Genomic DNA, 24,113 nt, shown 5'->3' with positions numbered 1-24,113 from the left:
TCTCCCTACATGGCCAGCCTCAGTGCAATGCGCACAGGCCCAGACCCAGGCCCACGATGTCTCCTCCATCCCTTCTTAGACTTCCTCCTGTATCTGTCCATCTTGTGGCTAAACAAGGACCTAGGGAAATGCCAGCCAGGGAACAGAGGCCACAGAGCAGCCAAGACTCAGGTTCTCTCTGAGTCCACTCAGTGGGCCAAGGCTGACCCTCCAAGTCTGCCTGGCCCTACAGCCCTCGGCAGTCAGGATCTCGGGAGGACAGCCAAATGGAGAGAGAACAGACCCTGGGAATCAACTGGCTGGGTTCAGATCTCAGCCCTGTGACCTTGGGCAAGTGGCTTGACCTCCCTCTTGGACTCAATTTCCTCATCTGTAAAAGGAGGAAAGCAATTCAGCATCCCTCATAAGATTCTTGTGAAGTTGAATGAGAGGTACCAGGTACAGTGCCAATACAAAGCACAAGCCAGGCATCCTAAGTACACAATAAAGGCTAGCTTCTATTTTGAACCCTCATTATTCTACCAAAGAAGGTAGATGGGGGGAAATGTAGGTGCAAGAAAAGGCCCACTGTTACTAGAATGGCCTTCATACCTCTGCAACCTTCGGTTGTTATATTTACAGCCTACAGTGGGCTTCAGGGGCACGAGACAGCTGCTTCGGCACCCCCACCCCCAGGTCCTCCAGGTCCCAGCAGGAACCTCATCTTCCTGACCTGCTTTCAGATCAGCAGGAAGGGTTCCTCTCCTGTTGCCCATGGAGTCTAAGAACTGTTGCCAACCATCCGGCCTTAACAGTCCTGGATTTATAGGATGTGGTTGCCCTTGAACCTTCCCAGGGGATAATTTAATAATTGCTCTCTGGGCTTCAGCTCCATACAAACTGCTTTTCTCTCGCCCCACTTTCATGTCTGTCCATGGTCAGTTCTCGTCCAGGGGTATCTGGCACGAATGCGCCGGTGCTCCCGGCATCCCCAGCTGTGCTGCTGGGTGGCAGGAGCGCGTGGAGGAGGGCAGGGGCAGCAGGCCCCAGGCGGGCCGCTCAATAATCCAAAATGTTGCTGTCGGAGGAAATGCTCGCAGGCGGCAGGTGTCTTTCTTGTCACCCTTCCCTGGTTCCCAGGCCTCCTTCTGCCTCACCAGGGCGTCTAGGGCAATTCCAGCAGCAATTGGGTCAGAGGTGGGGATGGGAGCAAGAAGGCTCTGAGAAGGAGAGTGAAGGGGAGGGGTCAGAAGCAAGGCCCACACAGAGAATCGTCCGTGCTTGCATTTCTGTTTCTTCTGAAGTGTCTCTACTCCTGATCTTTGGGATATTGTAGGTTTGCAAGGTGATAAAAATGGAAACACAAGACCCCGGCAGCCTGGAGGGAAAGATGCTCACGGTAAGTTGCAGGACCTTCTCCTGGGCCGTTCTGTGAGACGGGAATTCATTTAGCCTCATGGGGGAGTCTCCAATCGATTGAAAATGGCTCCCTGGGCCCCTGTGCTGAGAGTCAGGGGCCACCTCTGGGCTCAGGGAGGGAGGAGTATTGTGATTGATTAGCAATGTCTGCCTGTTATGGGAAACATATTAAAACAAAAATCCAGAATTGTGTTAACTTTAAATAGAATGCCAATCACCTGTAATGTCGGAGGCATGCAATTAAGCAGCGTGGGGCAGAGGAAGAAACCCTGCGTGGGATAAGAGACAGCCTGGGTTCGAATCTTGCTTTTGTTTCCCCCTCACCTTTTCTGGGCCTCAGTTTCCCCCTCAGTAAACCAGATGGCATCTAAGGTTTGGTACAGGTTGGCACTTCTTCCCATTGTTTTGCTTTAAAATTAGAATAATCTTGTTAATGCCACTGGCATTTTAAATGTATTTGTGCAAAATCATATTTGGATTTATATAATCTGCTCAGAAGGTAAACTTAATGAGGCATAAATCATTATGGGTAATTTTAATGTTCAGACATTGTAAAACAGAACCAAGAAAGGGTAAAACTAGTAGTAGGGTTTTCAGTCCCATTTTAGAAATGCCATCTTTCTTCTAAATGGGGGCAGGGAGACCTCATTTGCAGAGCTGTACTGAGCAGAAATTGTTCGATGTGCAAGACCCTTTCTTATCCACTTAGGTCACTCTCATGGCCCTTGTCAGAGAATGGTAGGAGCCAGATTCGTGGAGGGAGAGGGCACTGAGAAATGGGGGCGCTCATGAGGGCCTGCCGTCATGTCCCCGTGCCCTTCTGAGGGGCTGTCTGGGCCAGGGCTGCACTCAGACCATGCAGGGTAGGGACTGATGGTGCCCTAAGTAATGGCAGACGAGAAGGCCCAGCTCCGGCACCAGAGCGGTAACCATGATGGTGCTGGGCTTCATGGGAGCTCTAAGGTGAGGTTGTGTAGGACAGCAGAATCTGGGGTGTGGGGTCCAGGAAATGTCTTAGTCCTCGTAGAAGAAGCAGAAGAAGCAAGAAAATGCTAAGTTGCTGAGCGAGTCCACAGCTTTACGATAGGGACCTTGGAGCGGTGGGGAGATGCAGAAGGATCCATGTGGCCTGCTCCTGGCAGCTAAACTTGACCAGCTGCCTAACCAGCTGGCACGGCCTCTCATCCAGTGCTGGCCCAGCGAGGGTCATGGAGCAGCTCAGACCGGAGCTGGCCGTGACACCCATCCTCACCTTCTCACCACACCTCTGGGGTCTGTAGCACCAAGGTGTGGGCTCTCACAGCCCTTGAGGGATGTGTGGGCAAATGCACAGAGCACTGAGGCTCATGGCCGGCCCCCCGCACTTAACTGCAGAGACCCCACCTGCACCCTCCCGGAGCAGAGTGACACTGACCATACCTGCTCCACTGTCTCATTCCCCTGTGTCTCTAAGACCCCAAACCAACTCGACCAGGGGACCTTTCTAAGAGAGACAGCTCTTGGGAGCAGAGTTTCAGGCTCTGCAAATCATGCCAGAAGTCAGGCAGGCACAGCTTCTCGAAAAGACAGGGAGGCCTCGGCCAGGCAGCCCTCATCAGCAGGTCTCAGCAGCTGACCAAGCCCCCCTGTGTTTCCAGCCTACCCCTGGGATCGGTCCAGCCTGAAATCCATGCCCCTGGACCTGCAGCAGTTTGAGAAACTGGACACCTATGCCTCACAGGTAGGAGAGCTGGCCCCGCTGCCTACAGCGCTCCAGTGTGGCTCAGAGCGCCCCGAGCCAGGGTACCTCAGCCTTTCCCCAGGCCCCTCCTGAATGTATCCCGAGTCCCTTGGACGGATGGCACAGAGTGCCTTTCACAGTGTATGGATGGAGGACAAAAGGCCCAAGCAGCAGGCCCCTGCCCAGGTCCAAAGGCCATTCCACCACCCCCGACCCCACTACAATCCTGATGCTTCCACCCCAGGCTGCACACCCTGCAGCCGCTTCATTGGCAGCCCTCCCTGTCCTGCCCTCTCCCTGCCCATTTTGGCATTGCTGCTACTGAGCCATGCCAGCCCCCGCCCAGGAAGGAAGGGAGGAAGAGGGTGGGGGAGGACCATAGATGCAGATGGCCAGCACCCACTGTGACCATAGCCAAGCTCATCCCTGGAGCGTGTAGGCTGCTGAGCTCTCACATCTTTGGGCCTGGACATGTGTGGCATGGGGGTTGGGAAGGAGCAAGAGCTGAGGCACTAGGGGCACTCTGGGGTCGTGAGAGCCAAGCAGGACCCTCACCACAGAGAATCTGATTGGAAGTGCCAAGGAGCTGGACCTGCTGTGACGTCAGATGAGCCATCTGAGGCTGGCAAGCCAGGAAGTCATCTATAGGCTGCTGGCCAGGCTCAGAGGGCAGTGCCAGGAGCCTAGCTGAGGCCACAGACACTGCCACGGAGCAGTGGAAAACCAGAGCCAGGGAGGGCCAGGGAGGGCCAAGGGTGGGGACCAGAAGCCACAGGACTGAAGTTTGGGGTTAAATCAGGAGTCAGCCTGGCCATCGTGTGGGCCTGCAATGTGTTCTCGGCCCGGTGAGAGGGAGAAAGACAAGGACGTGGAGTTGGTGCTGGACATAGAAGAAAAAGAAGCAGAGAGCAGCAGGGTGAGTGGGAGACAGAAGATGGGCCCAGAGGTCTCCTTGTGGTCAGAGAGTGGGTCCTGGAGTTCCAGTGAGCAGGGGGGCAGTCCCATGAGATAATAGGTCAAGGAGTGCCCTAGGGTGGGGGCTGAGGGACATGTGGGCAACTGCGGCCCAACTGAGCCTCCAGTTGCCCCGTCTTCTCTAGAAAGATTGAATAGGGTCAGGACTGCCTTTTCAGCAATCCCAACCCTGTTTCCTCCTGAGGGCCCCTGTGAGAAAACCTAATTTGTTCCTTTTTTTAATTGTGGTAAACTATATCTAACATAAAATTGCCATTTTAATAATTTATAAGTGGCAGTAATTACATTCACCACTATCTACTTCCAAAACCAGAAACTCTATACCCATTCAGCAATAAGTTCCCATTCTACCTCCCCGCAGCCCCTGGTAACCTCTGATTTAGTTATTGTCTCTATGAACTTACCTATTCTAGATATTTCATGTAAGTGCAATCATACGATATGTGTCCTCCTATGGCTAGCTTATCTCAGCATCATATTTTCAAGGTTCATTCATGTTGTAACACATATCAGAACTTCATTCTTTTTAATGGATGAATAATATTTCATGGTTTGGACCTATCGCATTTTATTTATCCATTCATCACTGATGGACACATGGGTGGGTTCTACCTTTCAGCTATTGTGAATAATGTTGCAATGAACGTTTGTGAACAATTATCTGTTTGAGTCCCTGTCTTCAGTTCTTTTGTGTATGTACCTAGGAGTGGAATTACTGGATCATATGGTAGTTCTATGTTTAACTTTATGAGGAACAGACAAACTGTTTTCCACAACAGCTGCACCATTTTACATTCCCACCAGCAATGTACAGGGTTCTAATTTCTCAACATTCTTGCCAACACTTCTTGTCTGTCTTTTTTATTACAGCCATCCTTATAGGTGTGAAGTGATATCTCTTTGTGGTTTTGATTTTCATTTCCCTATTGACTAATGATGTTGAGCATCTTTCCATGTGTTTATTGGCCATTTATATATCTTTGGAAAAATGTAAATTCAAGTCCTTTGCCCATTTTAAAAGTGAGTTGTCTTTTTGTTGTTGAGTTGTAGGAGTTCTTTATATGTTCTGGATATTAAACGCTTATCAGATACATTATTTGCAAATATTTTCTCCCATTCTGTAAGTTGTCTTTTCAAGTTCTTAATAATGATATTTGATGCAAAGAAGTTTTTTTTATTATTACGAAGCCCAATTATTCTATTTTTTCTTTTGCACCTCATGCTTTTGTTATCATATCTAAGAATCCATTGCCAAATCCAAGGTCATGATGATTTACCCATGTTTTCTTCTAAAAGTTTTATACTTTAAGTCTTATGCTTAGGTCATTGGTCCTTTTTGAGTTAATTTTTTATATGGTGTGAGGTAGGGGTTCTACTTTGTTTTGCATATGGATATCCAGTTGTTCAACGTCGTTGGTTAAAGAGACTATTCTTTCCCTTATTAAATGGACTTGGCACCCTTATCAAAAGTCAGCCATAGATGTATTATGAGTTTTTTTCTGGGCTCTCAATCCTATTCCCTTGGTCCATATGATCCATTATATCAGTACCACACCATTTTGATTACTGTAGCTTTGCAGTAAGTTTTGAAATACAGAAATGTGAGTCCTCTAACTTTGTTCTTTTTTCAAAATTGTTTTTACTATTCCAGTCCTTTGCAATTCTTTATCAATTTGAGGATTGGGGGGAAAACGCCTATTGGAATTTTATATAGAGTCTGTTAACTCTGTAGATTGCTTTGGGTAATATTGCCATGACTAGGGGCTGCTACAGCCAGCCAGATACTCACCTAGCTGGTCCCAAAATCTACAAAGAAAAGGTGTAGTGGCTCTAGGGCCAGTGAGTCAGCTGGTCAGCACTACTCATCATGTTCAGCTACTCCCCACCACCACCACCACCAATAGTTGCCCTCAGCCCAGGCTTTGTCCCTCTGGGCCTCTCCTCTTCCTTCTTTGCCTGGAGGAAAGGGAGTACTGGCTGAAGGTGGCAGGGTGCTGGGCTCCCCACAGCCCTCGTCCAGGCCCTGACACAGCACACCCCTCCTATCCCCCAGGTGACAGTCAAGAGTGGCCTGGATGAGCTGGTGAACGACCTGCTCCAGGAGGCCCACAGTGACCTGGAGAGAGTCCGTGCCATCTGGATCTGGATCTGCCACCATATAGGTAGGACACCTGTGGTGTTACTGGTTCTAGGACCCCTTGGTGCCATTCCTGGCAGGCCCTGTTCCCAGAGCAGTATCTCTGGGACTCACTCAATCACCAGTGAGTGTGGAATAAGATGAAAGACAGAAGACAGGGGCTCCCAGATGGCTAGGTTGAATAACCTATGACTAACCAAGCAGAATAAAAGTCACCATGAAGGGTCATTGGGTAGAGGGTCCCACGTGGCCCTCTGCCCACAGCCAGTGGCTGGAGCTGAGGCCCTTCCTTCAGTCCTGGCTTCCTGGTAAAACTGCTCCAGAGAGATGAGAACCCAGGGCAGGGCATTTGTAAAAAGGATGGCCATCAGTTGGGGAGGAGTCATAGCTGTTTGAAAAGTTATTGCGACCCGAGTTTGCTTAAGTCACAGTGCCAGGAAGGGTGGGCTCTCCTCCCCCTGCTCCTGTTCCCGTACTAGCAACTTCAGCCACTGCTCTCAGCGCAGTGTCCAGGTTCTCAGAGCCACCTCGGGGGACCTGGGCCTGTGCAGCCGCCTACAGCTCTTCACAGGACCATCTTGGGAGTCTGACCAGGCCAAGCCAAGCCCCACAGGTGGTTGCTAAGACGATAATAGATGCTGCCCCTTGCAGTCGATGGAAGAACCAGGTGGTGGGTGTACTTTCAGTGTTTTCCCTGTGACATAAGGACCAGGGGACTCTCCTGACCCGCTGCCCGGGGCTTTTCCTTTGTCTTCCCAGAGCAGCAGGTAGAGAGGCAGCTTGGATGAACTCACCTGACACAGGTAGGGGGTGTGACCATAGGCCTGAGGGCCCACCTGCTCAGGGTGACCCTGAGACAGACTAAAGGCTTGGGGAACCCCACTGATCCCCGCAGTTCCTGTACCTGCTCTCTGAGGTCTGCTGGGTTCCCCAGGACCCCAACCCCAGCAGCTCAGCCTGGTCCTTAAGGGGGCAGGATCAGAAACAGAATATTTGGTAGAACATTTTTACTGCACACACACACACACACACACACACACACACACACACATACACACGTCTGTCCTCAGTGGACATTGTGCCTCAGGGCCGCACCGCAGGCCTCCAGCTCTCTTGTTAGTGAAGTGACAGGCTGTAGGTAACAGTCCTCTATTTGGGGCAAGCTTTGACGGCAGCTCAGCGCCCCCTGTGGGTCAGTGTGAGGCCTTGGCCTTGGGGGCCGCAGCAGGGACAGGAGTAGCATCCCTGTCCCTAGAACAGCCTGCAGAGCTGAGTGGAGGTGGGATAAGTATGCAGAGCCCCCCACGCCCGATGCTTCTCCCAGGCCCGAGGGAGGCCAGCCCAAATTCTGCTGAAAGCACAGCCGAGGGCAGGGGTTGTGCCACGGCTGTGGACCCCCTCTCACAGCCTCCTACTCTGCCCTCTAGAGTACGACATCGAGGCTGCCCAGGAGAAGGACCGCCAGGCCTTCAAACCCAGCAACATCCTGCAGACCCAGAAGACCAACTGTGATGGCTACGCGGGGCTCTTTGAGAAAATGTGCAGGTACCAGAGAGGCCCTGCACAAGGCAGGCAGTCCCGGGGCCGGCCACCCCCATCCAGCCCTCCCCCTTCCAAAGTGCTATGTGCCTTCGCCCACATGCCAGCCCTGAAACCTGAGTTTGCAAACTCTGCTCGGGAATCCAAGTGAGTCCTGAAAAGGTCAATTTCTCCCGTTTTAACACCAGCATAATTGACTTTGTACCATCTGCCAGGCTTCGCGATGCATTAACATAATGGCAGATGAATGCACAGAAATAATTTGGTTATAAAAGGCCCTTTTTCCACCTTCTCCCATCTCTGTGCAGCTGAAGGTTAGAAGAATGGCAGATTTGGGAAGGGGAGGACAGTGGCTGCTGACGCCAAGGGGATTGAGAGAGGCTTGTCCTCCACGCCTGGCACTGGGGGCCTCTCTCAGGGGAAGCGAAAACCCTCCTACCCGAGGAGCTGGCCGTTGGAAGAGCTGAATAACTAGGAAGCAGCGTCTGTCTTGGAGCCTTTGGGCTCCGTTTTCATTGCTCTGGGAGTGAGCACCTGGCCAGGTTGCCTGGGTGGGTGACAGCGGCTGAGTGGCCGGTAAGGAAACCATTTGTGTTTGGGGTCATCACTGCCAGGTCTGGGTGACCCTGAGACAGACTAAAGGCTGGGGGAGCCCCACTGATCCCCCCAGTTCCTGTACCTGCTCTCTGAGGTCTGCTGGGTTCCCCAGGACACAATCAGCCAGCCCCAGGGGCCACTGAACCCCCTCCCACCCACCCCCACCCCACCCCCGCTCCACAGGGGAGGGATGGGCCGCTGTCCACTCTGCAGGCCTCTGGGAGTGTGTTTTCTCAGGCACCGGGGCTGCAGGGGGCGAGCCATCAAACCAAGTGTAGCAGATGGCTGCAAGGTGTCCTATTCTACTAGACATCCATCCACTCAACTGATTCCTGGCCTCACCCCCAGTGCTTGCCTCCCACATCCCCCATCTCCATCGCCATGTGCCTGCCCCTCCTGCCCCTCCCCTACCCTCCCCGGCCTCAAGGCCCACCCCTGCGACCACAGAGGCAACCAGGGCAGGTCCGGTGCAGAGGACCCCAGCCCCTCCACTCCCCATTCACTCAGCCAGAGCAGCCCTCATGACCCCTAACGTTCCCACTCTCACCCCACCCCAGACCTACATCCCCCCACGTGCCTTTGGGCCCCTTAAGGAGCTGGGATCCTCTCCAGCCCCCTGCCCAGGCTCCTCTGGCCCCAGGTTCCTGAACAAGGCTGCCCTGTAAAGTCCTCCAGAATCTGACCTCAGCCACCCTTCCAGCCCTGTGCCCTTTGAGGCCGCCCACACCTCCAGAGCTCGCTGCGCCCCTCTCCCTAATGCTCCTTCCAGGCCCCGCGCCAGGACGTCATCAGCACACCTCATCCACAAGCTCCTGTCTTGCCTTATGCTTTTACTGAATACGTTTCTAAATTAAAAATATACTTGTTAATTGTAGGTGATGTGTAAAGTGCACAGAAGCAAGAAGAAGCAAATTAAATTACTCTGAATCCTACCACATAGAGATAACATTGTGTCATATGCCTCCCTGGGCTTTGTTCTCCCATAGAGGTGCTACCCTGTGTTCATTTCCTCTCATTCCTCTCACATGTCGACAGGGCTTATATGTCTTCGCCTCTCTCTCTCTCTCTATTCCTCCCTCCCTTCCTCCCCTCCCCCGCCCCGTGACCACAAAGTCAGGAAAAGACAGGATATTCCAGCAAACTTCTACGAAATGGGCCTTATTCTCTTCTAAAATATGGAATAACCATCAATCTGTCTGCAGCTCTATTTGTGTGTAGCATCTTCCAGACCTTCATTCTTTTCACCTGAATTTGTTCATTTGAAAACATTCGGGGTTTTTAAATCATAGAACATGTCCTTCTCTATCCAACACAAGCTTTCGAGCATGGAAGGCTGGAAGTAGTGCCAGATTTAACGCCAGAAAGACCCCCGCCCAGTCCTCAGTTCACCAGCCCTTCATTTACCACGGGTTCGTTCCGTGCCTTTGGGAGGGCACTTACCCCCTCGGCGCCTCAGTGTCCTCATCTGTACACGGGGCTGTGCCGCCTGCTGGCAGGACTGCAGGACTCAACAAGAACATGCAGTTTGGGGTGGATGGCCTAGCTCTGGGATTGTTGTTTTTAAGCTTTCTTGTCTCCCTTGAGTACGGAAGTGCTTTTGCTCTGTGGCCCTCTCCCACAGACCCAGGCGGACTCCCAGCCACTCAGGAAACTGACACTTGCCCGGAGTGAAACAGTCAGCTTTTGGCCTGGGCCAGATGCTTAACAATGGCCCTGTTCTGGCCTGCAGCTGATCATTAAAACACATTCCAACACTTTCCATCATTTAAAGTTAGGCCCCAACGTGCAAGACTCCTCATGTTGTTGCCTGGGTGTTTAACAATAGCTCACAGTTCCTTGAATTCTTTTAACTCTTGCTTTAAAGATCAGTAACCTCATCTATGCATCACTTCCCTGATTCCCCTTACCTTTAAAATAACTGTCGAAGGTTTGGTAAATTCATTAGCTCATTCCTTAATAACCGAAGACAGGTAATCCACAGTTGCTGATTTATCCCTGCCTCGTTGTCAGAATGTTCTCTTCTCGAGAGCTGTGCCCACACGGCATCGTTACAGCTGCCAGTCCACTCTGCCGCCCTGCAATGGCCTCATTAAAGACTGATTTAATAAAGTAATTTGGTGGGGAATTCAGATATTTTCACAACATCCTTCATTTCCTCGTCGTCTTTCCCAAGTAACCGAGGTGAGGTTATTTGTGGATGCTATTGCTTGTAACTGCTGGTCCGCTTTCTTTCTGACTTTCTATCATCTGGCATTAATGTCTTTCCTTTTGCCTCAATTGTCACAGCCTTAATGAATTCTGCTTAATTTCCTTGCAGTGCCCAGTTTAATTCCCCAGATCCCTGGCCCTAAGTCAGTCTCCAGTACATTCCCTTGCCCCGTTATCACAGCTCGAGCACCAGCTAGCAGATTTTCCAGAGGCTTTCGATAAAGCCAGGAGCTTATTACCAGTTTGAGGCTTTGATGCTGAGAGACTGATTGTCACCAATCAGATGTCAGTCAGTTTTCCATCCATCCATCCTTCAGCTGTCACAGAGAGCAAGCGCAGTGACATGCTTCTGCCTTGCATGATGTCCTGGATGATCCCAAAACATCTCATGTCCCCAAAGGCCTCAAAACTGGGGAGTGGCCTTCTCAGCTTCCTAAAGAGGCAGATAGATACCAGGGTAACCTTAAATTATCCCCAAATCTGACTTTGTCCTATAAGGCCTCCAAAAGAGACATCTAAAGTCCCCCACCTTTGCAGCTTCATCAAATATGAATTACATCACTAGAGCAAACCACCCTTTCATTTTGCTCTGTATACCACCCATCAATTTATAGATTAAAACATAACTTGGTGAACAAAAGGGCTGGTGCAAGGCAAAGCCTCCCAAACTGGGCATTAGGACAACTAAGTGCTAGAGCTGCGCTGGCCACTGACTGGCTGTGTGTCCCCAGGTGAGTCAGCCTCCTTCTCTGAACCTCTGTCTCCCCACCTGTTGGAGAAGAGGCCCCTGAGGTCACCTCACGAGGCTCTAAACAGGGCCTTCAAGAAAGAGTTATTACTGTGATTACACTCACTGACTTCACCATAAGGGTGATGTAAGAAAAGGAAAATGGGCCTGGCTGGTGTGGCTCAGAGATTGGTTGACCATAGTCCTGTAGGGGACATGCAGGAGGCAGCAGCAGCAGATCAATCTCTCTCTCTCTCTCTCTCTCTCTCTCTCTCCTCTCTCTCTCTCAAATCAATTAAAAAACATATTTTTAAAAAAAAAAGAAAAGGGGAAGGGAAGCAGATACAGGAATATAAAGACACTTTCAAATTTACAACAATCAACCACATAAAATGTGAAACTTAAGTCATGGTTGTGGTTGTCCTGCTGCAGAATGGAAATCACAATCTGTGTTGGCCAGTTTAGCATTCCCCTTTATTGCAATAACTAGAAGCCCGATGCACGAAGATTCATGCTAGAATGGGCTTTCCTTTCCCTGGCTGCCAGCACTGCCTTTCCACTCCGGCCCAGCCCCTTTCCTCTCTGGCCCCGGAGCTGCCTCTTTCCGCTCTGGCCCCACCTTCCCACGCTGCCCAGAGGCCCTGAGAGATGGGGATGGGGCAGAACACCTGTGTCATCGCCATGGCAACGACACAAGCAGCGCTTGTGTATGCAAATTAACCACCATCTTGTTGGGTTAATTTGCATATCATTCCTGATTGGCTGGTGGCGTAGTGGAGGTACGGTCAATTTACATGTTTATCTATTATTAGGTAAGATATTAACCTTCTTGAGAACCAATGTTTCGGCAACAGCAAGGCCTTAAGACTTCTAAATCACATATACTTGCCTAGTGAAAGTGGGCATTGGGCTTAAAGTTAATGAAACCATATTTCCTAATTTCACTATTTGAAATCACAATATTTTCAACAAGATGCCAAAAAATAAATAAATAAAGAGCAGGCTTTGTTGCCTCTCCTGCAGCCACTATCCTTCCTGCCCACCCTCCATCCCTTTTTCCCACGGGGTTTAGACATGCGGGAGAGGGCATCAGAGCCGGGGAAGCTCCTGATGGTCAGAGCCTGGTGGGTGCACCTGCTGGGGGCCTGGCCGTGTGGGGCTGAAGCAGCATCACATGGCTCCGATGGCAGGGCCTGGACCATTTCTGTACACAATGTCAGTCTGGATCCTCCACAACTAATACCATTGGCTTTGGGATTTTCAAAACGGTCAAAGGTAAAACCCAAGGTTCCGCAGCCTGCCTGAGCTAGTAGACAGGTCTCCTCGGGTGGTATTTGGGGCTCTAGGACAGCTGGCCTGAGCTCTTGAGGAGGTTTCTCAGCCCCTGCCCCTTCTTCAAAACTCTCCCAGCTCCTTCCCGCAAATCCCTCCTCTTTTGGGTTTCCCAGGGCTTTGTCTATCACTAGCATTTTAGTGACAGTTCACCTATCTGCCCCCTTCCAACTTCTAACTATGAGCACTTCCAGGGCAGCCAGTGAGCTTACTGTTTGGAATATTACATTTTACTATATTGTAGGATATGATATGATATGATATGATATGATATGATATGATATGATATGATAGTAATTCCCTGGTGCCTGGTGCAGTGCTTGGCCCAGAGTGTATGCATCAGCGATGTCTTGATGGCATAAAATGGTCATGGGTCATCCTGACTAGCTACCAGCAGCTGGAATCACTAGTTCCACAATTTGGCATGAGAATCATGGAATATGAACAATAATGCTTTACATTAGGACTGCTTTGTCCAATTCATCATGCACATTGCTGCCAGGATAATAAAATATCCTCATATCATAGTCAAGCATGGCATAAGCTTAGAGCTGAGTTTCCTTTTTCATCTTTATTCTGCCCCGGGCATTCCCCACGGCCCTCCCATCTTCTCCTCGGCCTGTCAGAGGAGAATCAACCCCTAGAGATCATTGAATGCCAGCTTTTCTTTTTGCCCATGATAAGCCTGGCAAGGTCACACTGGAGGTGACCATGGGAGCTGGGGGTAGAGCTGGGGTCTCCTGGCTCAGCCCAGTGACTGCCCACACCAGCCTGGAGCACCCCAAGCCTGGGCAGGTTCTCAAATCTTACCTCCACTTCAGCCCCTCCATGGGAGGGTCCCCGATGGCACACAGCCCGGGGACACGGCATCACCCAGGAGGACCCTCAGGCCGAGTTTGAACCGGCCATGCTGCCCACATCAGCACCAGCTCCATTTCACTGTGGAGCCTCCTCCCTTCCTGATTCTAGGTGTCCGGTGGCTCTGAGCGGACGCGCATCCGAGGGCAGGTGTACGGAGGTGCAGCTCCACTCAGTGCCCCTCCCTGCAAACAGGCCAGCTCCCCTCTCCCTCCACACGTACTCGAAATCGATATGCACAGACATCTGGGCAAGAAAGGAAAATAACTCACTGAAGAAAGTAATTTCAAGTAGGATGTATGCATTTTTTCCAATTCCAAAAGTAACACATAATCATTATTGAAAATTTAGAAAATATAGGGAAGTTCAAAGAAGAAAATTTAAATCCCCCAGAATCCCAGGTGACTTTTGCACTCTCACTCTCTCTCTCTCTCTGCCCTCCCCCTCTGTCTCTCATCCTCCATGAATGTGGGCACACACTGCCTCACACTGGCACTCACACCACACACACACACACACACATTCTCATACACAATGTGCTGAGGGCAGAGTTTTATGGGCTCCTGTCAATTAGCACTGCTTCAGGAGCATTCCTTTCCTCACTAAATGTTCTTCACAGCTTTCTCCTCCTCACCCACTCTCGGAGGATGTGGAGCCCTCCAGTAGAGGCCCAACCCCCACCCAGACCTCCTTCCCACCCCTCTGGCCTTGCTTTGACCTCCCCTCTTGCTGGCTGTTTGCTCTAAGACTGTGAAATGTTCAGATCTCCTCATCCTGGGAACAAGCCCCCTGGGGCCCGCGGCCCCGCAGCCCCCTCCTCTGCAGCGAGGTGAGGCAGGGGCTCTGCAGGTGTGCATGCTGCCCTCTCCCCTCCTATGGGCCCACCCCGCCCTGCCTCCTGGGCCTCCAACCTCTGAGCCGCCCTGCTTCTCCTCCGAGAGTCGGTTTTGATCTTTACCAGCAGGAAATCTAAACATCAGGATCCAGTGTCTCTTGCTTTCTGCCCCCGTCCCCCACGTGCTCCCAAAATCCTCCGACAGGGCCCTGCTGGTGTGTTCCCTGTGAGGCTGCAGCAGAAGCGGGGGCTGCAGGACAGCCAGGCCCATCAGGAGCCCCAGCAGAGCGGCCTGTGCCCTGGGTTGGGAGGGCGGGGGGCAGGGCTCATCCCGTGCAGGTGAAGCACCAGACAGGGTGGAATGTGGTCCCCTGCAGGCTCCTCATCTCGCTTCGTTCACTCTCAACAAATAACATGTAGCTATCGATAAGTAATACTTAATCCAGCATTCTGCTAACCGTTCATTAAACATTCGTTTTTATAGGGGAAATTTCCCCCTTCTCGTGGTGAGTGTGTGCCGTTTCACCCCCGTACCTGAGAGGCTCTGTGGCGCTTTTGCTTAGACTCTAGTAGAGCAACTGAGGCGGTGGACCTGGCCCATGGATGGACCCCGCCACCAGAGCCTCCTCCCTGAACCAGGCCTGGTGACCCCCGGAGTGCAAAGTCAGTTCATCGGGCCAGCGCTGTGGGCAGCCTGTGTGCTCCAAGGAGCCCCCTCTGAGGGCCACATGCACCCCCGGGGAGCGTGGGTTTGTGGGTTTGTTAGGCCCGTCGTCCACAAGCGAAAGGAAAGTGTCTCGAAGAAGAGGCAACGTTTTCTAATTCCCACTAAGGCCCCAGACGGCTAGCTCAGGTGTCCCCTCAGTCAGACCAGCAGTCCACCCCCTCGGCTGCCATCTGGGGGCCTAGGATCCTGAAGAGGAAGGACAGCCGACCATCCCAGGACTCTGCGGGATCTGGCTTGGCCTTGGGGTGGTCCCCAACACTCAGATCTGGGCCTCAGGATTTCAGCTAGAAACACCCACACTGGCGCTTGCCAGTGATCCCTGAGGTTCCCAGACGTGGCCAGCGCCCATGCCCCGCTGTCCAGGCCCCAGAAAGTGTCACCAGCTCAGGTGTGAGCACCAGGGGCTGCACCCCCAAAGGGGCCCAAGAGCTTGGAAAGACCCATCAGCGTTCTACGTCCCCAAGGACAACTGTGGGGGACTCCAAACCTGTGGCCACCGCAGTCATGACCTTAACGCGTGCGGTGGCCTGGCAGTCGGACCAGAACCATCCTGGAGCCAGGGCTGGACACTCAGGCTTGCCCGCCCCAGGGGTCCCCACAAAGAGGTCCTTGAGCAGGCGGCATAGGGCTCAGCTTTCTTCTGCACCCCGGCTTCCAGCACACCTCCCTGACACCCCACCGTGTCACCTAGACCCCGCCCCTCAGTCGTGCACGCGTTTGGAGCTGCTCTGGTTCGAGAAGGCCACCGTTTCCCTGGTTTCCATGCCCTTGAGGCGGTTCTCACTGCGGTGAGCACCCAGGCCGGCTCTGGGGAGAGACATTTAGTCTCGAGGGAGGAGCAGGCAGCAGGACAGGCAGTGTTCCCCAGCAGGACTGTCCGGCCCCCTGCTCCGGAGAGAAAAGCCCGCAGGCTGTATATATGTGGCTCTGTGAGAGGTAAGGAAAAAGAGACGCACAGGGCCTCAGGGACAGCAGACACACCGGAGGCCAGGGGCCACTGACAGACAGACTTGGGTGGGGGGGGTGGCGCAGACAGCCCAGAAGAGCTGCCTCTCAGACCCGCTGTCGCCCCCAGAATCGCTGGAGTGCAGTGCCTGACGGTGCCCGGCTACTCCAAGGGCTTCGGCTACCAGACGGGGCAGAGCTTCTCGGGGGAGTTTGACCACGCCTGGAACGCCGTGTACCTGGAAGGGAGGTGGCACCTGCTGGACAGCACCTGGGGCAGTGGCCTGGTGGACACCACCACCTCCAAATTCACCTTCCTGTGAGTACCAGTCTCCATCGTGGGAGGGGGATCCGGGGAGATCCCAGGGGGAAGGAGGCGGCCGGAGGGGAGGAGGGCCAGAGCCTTTCCTCCAGCTCCAAAGTGAGCCAGCTCCAGGCCAGTTATCAGGCCCAGAACTGACGGGGTGCACAAGGCAGAACTCCCCTGGCTCCCTATTACGCCCTCCACCCAAGAGCTAAAAGCCTCCGGCCTCTGCCCGCGGGCCACGTGTGAGGAAAGGCAGGGCTGGGGACCTTCAGTAACTCCCCGTGGGTCCCCGCAGGCCTTTGGTCCATTGACTGTGTCACGGTGCCGATACCCGCACCCTCTCCTGCTGCTCCCCAGACACCAGGTCGGCTCCTCCTCTCTGGGCTGAATGCAGCCATTTCCCATCTCCAAGGAAGGGATTAGGGTGTTGCAGGAAGGGGTGCTGTTGGTGTGCAGGGTCCCTGAGCCACACTGAGTGCAGGCTCTGCCACCCCTGGCCTTAAGCGAAGGCCCTGACATTCACTGTGGATTGTGATGTCCATCAGCAGCTCGGATCCATGAGAGAAATGAGCGTTGTCTCTCTCGCTGATGTTTTCAGTTTAAATCTTGACAGCCCCGCATACAGGACAAATGCAAGAGCTTGCACGTGTGCCCACGTGTGCATACACACACACACACACACACACACACACACACACACACGCAGGACCTTGTGCACTCACATGCCTCCTCACCTCTGTCAGCTCTGGGCACTGCTCGCTTTGGGCCAAGTAAAGCCTCCCCATCTCAGATGAGTCTCCCTATTCTCTTCCTGATGCCCACTGCTGACCCCCAGAGAGCCTCGTGGGGTCCACCTTAGAAACTGCAGAAGGCCTGCTCCCGCGCAGCTGCTTAGGCAAGGAGACCAGGGGGGTGATGGAGCCGGCCCACCTGAGCACTTTTCGTCCCATGCTGCACAGGCCATGCCTTTTGTTCCCTTCAAGCCTCTGGCTCTTTGAACAGGGGGGCCCTTCTCCCAGGCACAGCTGTTCCCCGCCTTTTAGATTGGGCCTCACATCCTGCCTTGGCTCCTGTTTCGAGAAGCAGACACTGAGGGGTCGTCTCCAGCGCCCATGTCAGGATTGGAGGTGGTGCCACTTCCCATTCAGGGAGCAGGCAGGCCCCCTCCTGGGGGGAGAAGGGGTGTTAGCCCAAAGCAGGCCCCGCAGATCCCCCTGGAAGGCCCCGCCTCCCCCTCCACAGAGCTGGCCCTGAGCACCCCACGCGGCTGCTGACCAGCTTTCCCTCCGCTCCAGCTACAATGAGTTCTACTTCCTGACCCATCCCGCCCTGTTCATCGAGGACCACTTCCCGGACAACAAGAACTGGCAGCTGCTGAAACCCCCGCAGTCGCTGAGGCAGTTCGAGAACAACATGTATCACAAGAGTGAGTTCTACAACAAGGGGATGCTGAGTGCCCACCCGGACACTCCCGTGATCAGAACAGGTAACCCCGGGCAGGTGGCGGTGCACCCGCAGCAGGGACAGGGCAGCCTGCTCAGTGCCTCTAGGCGCCTGGGCCCCCTGGGACTGTCCTTCCAGGCCCGTGAGCTCCGTGTAAGCTGTATGTGGGGGGGCATAGGGGGGGCACTGAGGCAGCCCTTGGTCACACGTGCAGGGACAGAAGCCTCCTCACACCAGCATGTACCAAGAAGGGCCATGGAGGGAGCCTGCGGGCCTTCCTACCCCACGGGCTGAGTCCCCCACGCTGGCTGAGCCTCGCTCAGCTCCCAGCAGCGGGGGCAGCTCAGCCCTGACTGCCCTGCTGTCTTCTCCTCCCAAACTCCTGGCAGAGAGCACGGCTGGCCCAGCTGGGTCGGTGTCTGTGTGTCAGTGGTCTAACCAGAAGCCCGGAGTGGCAGGGGTCCCCCAGGACCCAGGGTGGGGAGAGGCTTTCTTAGGGAGGGGGCCACTGAGCTGGGTCCTGGGAGCTGGAGGAGAGCAGGCATCCTGGTACGTGGGGACGGACATGTTCCGGGAACCTCTGAGCTCAAGCTCCAGAGACCGGAGACTGGAGACCCAGGCCAGGCTCCAGAGGGCAGCGCAGCCTCCTCCGTGCCCAGGATGCTGCTGGCTCTGCTCACCTCTGCTCCACCTCCCTCCTCCCTGGGACAGGACCCAGGCTTTTCCAGCTAGCTCCCCTGGGGCTGGGCATGCAGGACCCCAAGCTGAGCGGTCCCCATGGCTGGCCTGCTGTGACATTTGCTCCCCACGTCCCCATGGCAGCATCGTCTGCACATTATGAGGCATATGGGGGCCAGCTCCAGGGATCCAAAATCGTGTCATGGATCTCGCAGCACTCTCTCCAGAGGACTGGGTCTTATGCATCTCCAAGGCCCTGGGCTGGGCACATGGCTGGGCACACCACAGGGCTCAGCACACCAGTCAGTGCTCCCCCACACCTCAACGAAGGACTGCCTGCAGGGCTCTCCCTCTCCAGTCCCAGGGGCCTGTGTGCTCACACTAGTGAGCTCACACTAGTGGTCACACGGGGTGGCCTGAGGGTGGGCCCGCAGCAGGGGGGTGGGGCAGTTGTGTTAGTTCCAGCTGCCTTATCCCTCTGCCTCACCAGGGTTTCCTTCCCCAGGATGAATCCCAGCTTACTTTTTAAAACTACAAACACCCGGGGGCTCCTGCTGCTGAAATAACAGGGGGAGGCCACTCTCCTGAGCATGGCAGGATGGCCTGGGCTGCCAGGGTCGCGGCAGGTGGGGAGCCTGTCGTCTGAGGTGGGCCTGGGAGCCACAGGGACGGATGCACCAGGCGCACCAACATCTAACTAGTGCCACCGAGCTGGCCGTGCCTTTGCCGGAAATGTCAGCACAGGCTACTATCTTAGACAGTAAACTGCAGTGTGATTCCATATTCGAGATGCTTATTTAAAGACTGCCTCTGGGTTGGGGCTAGTTAGGAGTGGGGATGGGGAGGAAGCAAAAGAAGGGAACCGGGGTGCACAAGGCAGGACAGGAAGAGGACACAGGACAGTGGGGTGGCAAGCCACTGAGAGCAGAGAGCTGGAGAGGGCCAAGGTGTGTGTGTGGGGGGGGGGGGTGTGAAAGGGACAAAGGTGGTCACAGGCTCCTACGTCCCCAGGCGGCCCCAGCCCTTTATTTGTGTCTCCCCAGCCATAACCCTCACCTTTGCCAAGAACCCTCTGGGTGGCACTGGGACAAGCAGGAAAAGAGGGCCCCGTGGTCACAGCACCCCCACCCAACAGGGAGGACAGACATTCCACAGAATGAATTCATGCCTGGCCAGTGTGGCTCAGTGGTTGCGTGTTGACCTATGAACCAGGAGGTCACAGTTCTGAAACCTGACAATCCATGGATCCGGGCTTCCTGTTACCAGCTGAGCCAATTAAGCAGAGACAGAGTTGAATCATCTGTGAGCGTTTGTTCCAGGAACGCTCACATATGCCGGCACTCTGGGAGAGCAGCAGGTCATCCACGAAAATCTGCTCTCCCACCTCCTACAAGCTGGCGATTGTATAGGGATAAGGAAGAAAGGCAGCAAGCAGGAGGGGAGGTGGCAGGGGAGGGGAGGACATGGCTGCAGGGCCTGGGGTCTGTGTGTCTGTGTGTCTCCTTCCGGGATCTTGAAGTCCGATAACAAGGTAGTTAATTTTCAGTAGTGTTAAAAACAGCTTGCCATTTCCTGGGACAGAGAATGGTCAGCATTCCTGAGGCAAACTCGAGGGCCCCAGGTGTCTCTTATCTTATTACAGCTCTGTTTTCTTCTTGCCGCACATCCTCCAGTGTCCCAGGCCTGTAAGAAACCTTCTTATCTATAGCTAGTAAGATGAATAATTCTTAAACAGCTGTGGCTCTATTCTTCTTACGGGCTCTTCTCCACTATCATTTCCATTCCCCGTCAGGGCACCTGCTCGGGTTGCGGGCTCGATCCGAGGTAGGGGGCATGCGGGAGGCAGCCGATCAATGATTCCCTCTTGTCATTGATAGTCCTATCTCCCTCTCTCTCTCTCTCTCCCTTCCTCTCTGAAATCAATAAAAGTGTTTTTTAAAATAAGACAAATTCTTGACAGCAGCGCTAAGTTCCCTGAAAGGGAGACAGCGGGAGAGGGGCCTTCAGGATGCTCAGCCTCATCTGGGGGGTCTGGAAGGCTCCTTGGCAGTCAGGTCTTACCCATGTTTGGGGGATGCTGTGGAGGGGAAGAACAGGTGAGAGGGTTCTGGGGGTGAAGGGCAGTGCCTGGAGGATGTGAGAGAACGCCCTGTGGCCCTGAGGAGGAGGCCCTGGCGCTGGCCAGGCCGCGCAATGGTCTGCAGTTTGATGGTGACCGCAGAAGTGAGCCCAGGAGAGGCAGTTGGGGGGTTGGGGATATTTTCCCAGAAGCCCTCAGGCTGCCGTGTGCAGGCCCCGGCCGGTGTCCCACAAATCAAATGTGAATTGCAGGGGCACCTCACAACCAACTCAGATGTTAGGTGGAACAGGACGGGGCCATGAGCAGTTGAGGGCGGAGACAGCTGTGCCCACTGAGCTGACTGAGAAGAGGAAGTGAAGGGAGAGGGTTTCAACCCTCTGTTGTTCTTCGTCACTTTCTTTGGAGGTGACCTTGGGACCCGTGTCCCATAGGTACCGAAGGCCGTAGACACAGCGTATAGAAAAAGAAAATAGCAGAAAGCACAAAGAACCCCACAATTAGTGTGATGGAAAGAGAAGGAATGATAGCCGTTGGCAGTCAGAGGAACGGAAAGAGGGCCAAGCTGGAGAGGGTGTGGCCTGCAGCCTGGGTTCTCCGAGAAAGCCACTGAAGACTGGAGAATGGAGACAGAGGCCAGATTTCAGAGCCCAATGGGTAGAGGGGACCTGAGGTGGGGTGGGGTTTGGGGGTGTAAGGAGGGTGAGGAGTTGGCAGTGCCTGAGAGGGTAAGGGGAGAGGCAGAGGGAGGGTTGATGCCAAAGACCCTCCCGTGCACCCACTGGATCTTCACGCCACAAACATGGCTAGCCACGCCCATGAGAGAAGCATGGGGCAGAGGCGGGTGGGGCAGGGAAGCAGCCGCACCCTTTGAGCACAGTCCCCAGGAGTGAAGCCACTCCAAACCACTTTTAAGGTGATGTGTTGACGTGACAGCTGTTGTCACTGAGATAAGCAGATGCTGGAGGGAGCGGTGTGAAAGCAAGGCTCAGGACTTGGAGGAGGAGATGGTCAGAGGTGGCTCTGTAGCCAGGGCCCGGGCCCTCCTGGCTCCTGGGCCCCTCCCCTGCTCTGGAATCAGGCGAGGCCTCCATGCAGCTTTCATTCTAACATGAATCAAATGAGGGAGGTGGGCACCTAAGGCTGGGGGCAGATTTTTTTCTTGAGACCCCAGCTTTCAACTCCCTCAAAGAGAACCTTGTAAAGGCCATAGGGGCACCCTCCCAGTGGTGTGCTGCAGTTGGCTTATGTCATGTTTGGTGACATCACATCGGACACTTAAAATCCATCATGGTGAAAGTATTTACACCACGGAAATGGGCAAACACTACAAGTCAGGGGTTCTTTATCCAGAGAGCCAGTTGTTAAACATTTACCAGCACATCCTCACGGGCTGAACCCATCTCACCTGGCCTTGGCTTTCCCTCCACAGTGAACGGCAAGGCCACAATCACCATGGAGAGCTGTGCCCCGACTCTGTTCATGTTCATGCTCAATGGCAAGCAGGAGCACGGGCTGCTGAGCCTCCAGAAGAATGGGATGAAGCTGGATGTCTACCCTCCAACCATGGGCACCCACAAGCTGCAGATCTTTGCCAAAGGCAACTCTGACATCTACAGCTCTGTGCTGGAGTACACGCTCAAGTGCAACTACGTGGACTCGGGGGTCCGGCTGCCATCTGAGCTGCACCAGCCCGTGGGTCCCAGCTGGTTCTCGGAGCAGATGGGCATCCGGAAGCCCTCCCACCCTGACCCCATCATCCACACCAGCGATGGGCGCTGCTCCATCAGCTTCGGCGTGGAGGAGGGCATCAGCGTCCTGGCTTCCCTGCACGGGGACGACGGCCCCATCACCGAGGAGATGCAGCGGCGCTACATCTTCCAGCTGCACCGGGAGAAGCGGACAGAGCTGAAGGTCCAGCTGCCCCACGCCGGCAAGTTTGCCCTCAAGATCTTCGTCAAGAAGAGGCAGGAACCGGGCAACTATGCCTTTGTCTTCAATTATCTCCTGTGCTGCTCCAACACCAAGGTGAACTGGCCCATGTTCCCCGAGAGCTTTGGTAACTGGGGGCAGGACAACGAGCTGCTGGAGCCTCTGTCGGGGGTGCTTCCCGCCAACCGGAACGTCCCGTTCAAGCTGAAGCTGCACGGGGTCGCCAAAGCCCTGGTGAAGGGGCAGGACACGTGGCCCCTGACCCTGAACAGCGAGGGCTACTGGGAGGGCAGCTGCAGCACGGCCGGCTGCCAGGAAGTCTACGTCATGGTGCTGGAGAACGCCAACCACAACTTCTATTCCTACATCCTGAAATATAAAGTGAACGACCAGTGAGGGCCCGGGCCCCGGGCCCCGTACCCCTCCAGGGGGGGGGGGCCCAGGGAAGTGCAGAGAGCCCTGGACACCACGGAGTCTGCATGGAATCACTCCCAGGCCTCTGCCTCCGTCTCCCTGCCCTGCTGCCGCAGCTGTGATGCTTGTGCTCCGATGGCTTCGCTCAGTTGTGGCGATGGCCGAGGGGATGGAGGCAAAGGCCCCTTGGAAGAAAAAGGTGCTATGTAAATCCATGGTCTTGTAAACTGTACACCACTGCCCAGGTGCCCCCTCTCGTATCCATGCTGTTGTCGCTGTTGTAGGGCTGATGTGGGAAAGCAGGGGCGTTGGCCAGGCTGAGCGCTCTTCACGCGATGGTGAGAGAATTCATGCTCTGTTGGGCCCCAGAGGGACGTGATTTGCAAGGCTGAGTCGCCTTCCATCCTCGGCCCCTTCCCAGTGGCCTCACAGTGTCTCACCCACTCCTGGATCCCAGGTCGGACTATCATGTGTGCCCCAGACCTGAGCATCTTCCGCATTCCTGCTGCCTCTTCCTTAGGTGCTTCTTGCTCTTCGAGAGCCCTGGGGGGAAAGGTGTGAGGAGGATGGGAGCTCCCCCAACTGGCTGGAGGCTGGTGGCCCCCACAACCCCTGTGTACACTGGAAATGTGGCAACAGAGATGTGATGAGGAGACTGAAGCAGAGAGAAGCCAGTGCCCGCTCTTGGGTATCCTGGCAGATCTTTGCCAAAGGCCACTCTGACAGCCACAGCTCAGTGCTGAGGCGAGGGCCGACACCTCCGGCTCTGTGCTCCCAGAGGAGCCTGCCGGACAAGTTGGGTCAGTTGGGGGTGCCCTTCCAGGCCCCCTCTGAGCCTGCACCCTGCGCAGGGAGCCTCAAGAGGCCTGCCGGCCCCTGAGGAGCCTTGTTGATAACCCTAAACACAGACCTGGGCGGGAGGCCAGGCGAGGGAGCAGTGCGACACTGCAATGCCAAGGAGGCTCCCAGATAATAGGGCTCTGCAGGCCCCAGGAGTCCCCACCAGCAAAGCCACAGCTGGGGGGGGGGGGGGCCTCAGCCTGCCCTGGGAGCAGTTTTTGTGCTGGTCCCTATCCCATCTCCCTCCCTTTCTCTGACAAGAGAGACCCTCGGGATCCCACCTTCCATGGGAACAGTTCAGGGTCTCTTGCTTACTCAGGTCCGAGACTGTCCAGCTGGCCCTCAGCAGCACCTCGGGCAGGCGTTGCCTTGGCAACAGTGGAAAGGCCGGCTCCTGCGGGGGCAGGGGAGAGGGAAGGATGGA

General features: G+C 54.5%; 1 protein-coding gene across 1 annotated transcript in view; it reads left to right on the top strand.

Annotated features, from left to right (window-relative positions):
• The window catches only part of KY (kyphoscoliosis peptidase), a 42,487-nt gene extending 19,656 nt beyond the window's left edge, over nt 1–22,831 (top strand). The window contains exons 5-11 of the mRNA XM_008152949.3: nt 1,316–1,378; nt 3,036–3,118; nt 6,147–6,255; nt 7,658–7,775; nt 16,129–16,317; nt 17,601–17,791; nt 21,936–22,831. Coding sequence (XP_008151171.1) covers nt 1,316–1,378; nt 3,036–3,118; nt 6,147–6,255; nt 7,658–7,775; nt 16,129–16,317; nt 17,601–17,791; nt 21,936–22,831 — 1,649 coding nt within the window. The remainder of the gene's footprint in view (nt 1–1,315; nt 1,379–3,035; nt 3,119–6,146; nt 6,256–7,657; nt 7,776–16,128; nt 16,318–17,600; nt 17,792–21,935) is intronic.
• The last annotated feature ends 1,282 nt before the right edge of the window (nt 22,832–24,113 follow it).

This window comes from Eptesicus fuscus, chromosome 18 (genome assembly GCF_027574615.1).
Source record: "Eptesicus fuscus isolate TK198812 chromosome 18, DD_ASM_mEF_20220401, whole genome shotgun sequence".
NCBI lineage: Eukaryota > Metazoa > Chordata > Mammalia > Chiroptera > Vespertilionidae > Eptesicus > Eptesicus fuscus.
This window is presented reverse-complemented; position numbering and strand designations above follow the sequence as displayed.